This window comes from Eptatretus burgeri, chromosome 4 (assembly GCF_056783735.1).
Source record: "Eptatretus burgeri isolate ZD-2024b chromosome 4, Ebu_testis_v1, whole genome shotgun sequence".
NCBI lineage: Eukaryota > Metazoa > Chordata > Myxini > Myxiniformes > Myxinidae > Eptatretus > Eptatretus burgeri.
Window position 1 is genome coordinate 116,436,756 of NC_140964.1, and position 3,873 is coordinate 116,440,628.

General features: G+C 41.6%; 1 protein-coding gene across 1 annotated transcript; it reads left to right on the top strand.

The window, feature by feature from the left end:
* The first annotated feature begins 299 nt into the window (after positions 1 to 299).
* On the top strand, positions 300 to 1,280 carry LOC147028946 (protein FAM200C-like). The gene has a single exon (XM_085876570.1). The coding sequence runs from the start codon at positions 300 to 302 to the stop codon at positions 1,278 to 1,280; it is 981 nt and encodes a 326-aa protein (XP_085732696.1).
* Positions 1,281 to 3,873: the final 2,593 nt, after the last annotated feature.

Here is a 3,873-nt window from a genome sequence, read left to right on the forward strand (position 1 = left end):
TACTTTCATGCCATGAACAAACTTTGGTTCATATTGGGTGATGAAGGTTGTGGTAAAGTTTCAACAAAAGTTTATGTGTAGTTTCAGAGTAGTTGCAAGTATTGTTGATGGACGGACGGACGGATGGACGAAACCCCACCCCATAAGCTCCCTGGAACAAAGTTCCAGGTGAGCTAAAAATAGAACAGGTTTAATTCCCTTATGGATGCAAAGAAGAAAATATATCAGCATATCTACATCATATACATACAGTATACACATGTAATGAAACATGTAAAAAATGCAAAAATGATGAAGGGATGGTATGCCCAAAAGTGTATGAAAAAGGTGGTGGTGGTGGTGACACCTTTGACGCAAAGAGAGCTAGGTTTAGGGCTGCAGGAACACTGCCCAAACATGGCTTCATATCCAACAAGAAACCAATGCCTGCAGCTTCCTATCACGTAGCTCAGCGAATAGCAAAGGCAAAGAAACCTCACGACATTGCTGAGAAGTTGATTAATCCTTGTGCCTTAGACATGGTTGAACATGTATGTGGGAAAGAAGCAAAACAGAAGACTCAAAACATTCCCCTTTCTAATGACACAATTCATCGACGTATTAGTGAAATGTCTCAAGATATTTGTCAACAAGTTATTGAACAGATCAAATCGAGCCCAGCAAAAATTTCTTTGCAACTTGGTGAATCCTGTGATGTTGCTAATTTTTCACGACTGCTCGTTTTTGTCCGGTACATTGGTGGAAAAGAACTGAAGGATGAATTTCTCTTCTGTGAAACTCTCCAACAAACCACAAAGGCTGCTGACGTAATGCAGAAAATAGAAGATTTCTTTGAAAGGAACAATCTCACATGGGACATAGTTGGTTCAATTTGTACTGATGGAGCCCCAGCCATGATGGGAGTTAGATCAGGTTTAACTGCACTTGTAACACAAAAGGCACCCCACGTGATAACAATGCATTGTGTTCTTCACAGATATGCATTAGCTGTGAAAACCCTTCCTGAAAATCTGAAAATGGTTTTGCAGAAAGTTATTGAGGCCGTTAATTTCATTCGTGCCCGAGCACTGAATCACCGTTTGATCAAAGCTTTTTGTGATGAGATGGGCTCTGAGCATTCAATTCATTTGCTTCATACTGAGGTGAGGTGGCTCTCACGTGGACTTATTCTTAACCGAGTGTTTGAGCTCCGTACTGAGGTCAAGATTTTTCTTCGTGACCAGGATTCAAAGCTGTGGGAAAAGTTTTCTGATTCAAAGTTCATCGCCTCTTTAGGGTAACTCTCAAATATATTTACCCCATCTTAACCAAGTCAACAAACAACTCCAGGTAAAATAAGTAACCGTCGTCGAAGCAGGTGAAAAGATGAAAGCATTGCAGACAAAGCTGGATTTATGGGCACGAAGAGTTCATCAAAAATTTTTTGCAAATTTTCCAAACTTGGATGAGGCCATTAGAGAAGAACCTGGTGCGGTACCTGAAATAAATGAAGACATCACAGCACGTTTGAACATCTTGAAGCATCACTTCACTGGCTACTTTCCAGAAGACATTATACCTCCAGAAAGATGGATATTAAGACGTTTGACCACTGATTTGTCAGAAATTAGTTGATTGATCTTCAGTCCTCTGCTCGTCTCAAGGAAGAATTTGATAGAGTTGGTGTTGATTTCTGGATGAAACTCACAGATTAATTCCCACTTCTTACTCAGCGAGCCTTCAAAGTGAGAGCCTTGTTCCCTTTGTCACCACATATCTATGTGAATCAGGTTTCTCTACTTTAGTAGCAATGAAGACAAAGGCAAGGAACCGCCTGAAAGCCGATGACGACATGAGGGTAGCGTTGTCAGCAACAGCTCCTCGAATAAATCAACTGGTTGACTCAAGGAATCGGAAGAGTTCCCACTGATAATGCTTCTGGTATTTTTGTTTGATCTTGTTTGATGTAAGTGGACTGTATGTTTTGTTTTTTTTACCTTTATCAAAGTTTATTTTGTGCAAAACCTTTATAATAAAGTTGTTCCATCTTCTCTTTTTTTCTGTGCCTCTATGCCGGCTATGCATTTTATTGCATGGGAGTAAGGGGGTAAATGGAGAAATACATCAAGCCGAGGGGGTAAATGACAGAGGAGGAGGAGGAGGAGGAGGAGATTGGGACCATGCTCTGTGCAGAGCGTTGGTGCTGCCGAAGCAGTCTCCTTGGCTATTGGGCACAATCCTGGACGGGTCGCCACTCCGACACAGGATACCAGCAAGCTGGCACTCATTTTGCCGACCTCGGAAGGATGACAGGCCGAGTTAACCCCACCTGCTATTAATTAAACAGCTAAGCGGGATTTGAACTCATGACCTGAGGATCCCAAGCCCACACCCTAACCATTAAGCCAACACCAGGCATGCAAATGACAGCAAGGGTTGAGAATCAGTGATTTAGGGGCTTCCATTTTTTTTTACCTGGTTGGTTTTGGCCAAACACCTCAAAGCTTTCAGAGGCAAAGACATTGGTGGGAGATAAAACAAAGAAAATAATAAATGAAAGGCTTTGTATTCATGTCCTGAGAGACTGTGTTGCTTTACTGATCAATATGGCAGAGAGAACAAAAATCTTTACCTTTATCCTCAAACATGCTCGATCGTTTTTTTGTGTGTTCCTGCCACATGCTATGCAACCGAGACTTGCTATTCTTCAGCATGACTTCAAACACGGTATCTGCAACCCTGTGCTTTTGAAGGACACACGAGATGGAGGTCACATTTTCACAAAAGCTTCTCAACAAGTGGATAATTTGTGATATTGATAATTTGTGATATAATAAAGATAATAATAATAAACAGTGAGCTGCACACACACACACACACACACACACACACACACACACACACACACACACACACACACACACACACACACACACACACACACACACACACACACACACACACACACGGCACACCCTGTATAATTTGTCTGCAGCCCTTCCTTTTTTGGTGATAAATGTACTGGAAGAATTCTTTCGTGGCGATAACATGATGTTTTTAATGGTTCACTACGACAGACACCATCTGTGTTGGAGCAAGAATCACCGCGGCCATGAGTGGGAGGTTGGATGCATAGAATAGGTCTGCAGTCCATCTAAAACAGCATGACTTTGAAACAATAACAGTGGTAGGTTGGTTCCCTTTGTGGCTAGCAGTGGTTAGCACTGCTTCTCATCTGCTCAGTGAGTGAGCTGGGCGTCATTCTGTTTCCAATTCTGTGGTTCATGTCTCGGCTTGTCCACCCCGTTGCTAATGGAAAAGGTATGTCAGCCTGTTTTTTCGATTTGTATGATCACAGGCTTCTCAAGGGGGAGGTCGTGTAGCTTTGGCCCTGATATCTCTAGCCTTTGGGATGAGCTATGGAGAGGTGCTGTGCATTTGCAATGTTGTTCATGATGTATACTGGGAAATTTATCTCAGCAGACCCCAACAAGCTTCAATGAATTTTTTTTCATACAAATACAACCATACATTTAATTAGCATTAACTTAAAAAAAAAATTGATAACTCCTCTAATTACATGTTTACTGGAAGATGTGAATTGCAATGAAAACATTTTTGCAAATACAGTAGCTTGACAATAATAATAGCAAATCACAAATCACAAATGTGGAAAATGAACAATACCATTTATTTTATTTATTCATTTATAGCCTGTGGCTGCATCATCTTCTGGGAGGGGGCAGCTGTGCAACTGATGCAATGGCCCTGTTACCAGCACTCTGGTACTCATTTTGCCATCTGCAGAAGGATAACATGCTGAGTTAACCTTACCTGCTGCTAATTTAACAGCCTGCCAGGGACTTCAGGGACTTGAACTCAAGACCCCAAGAT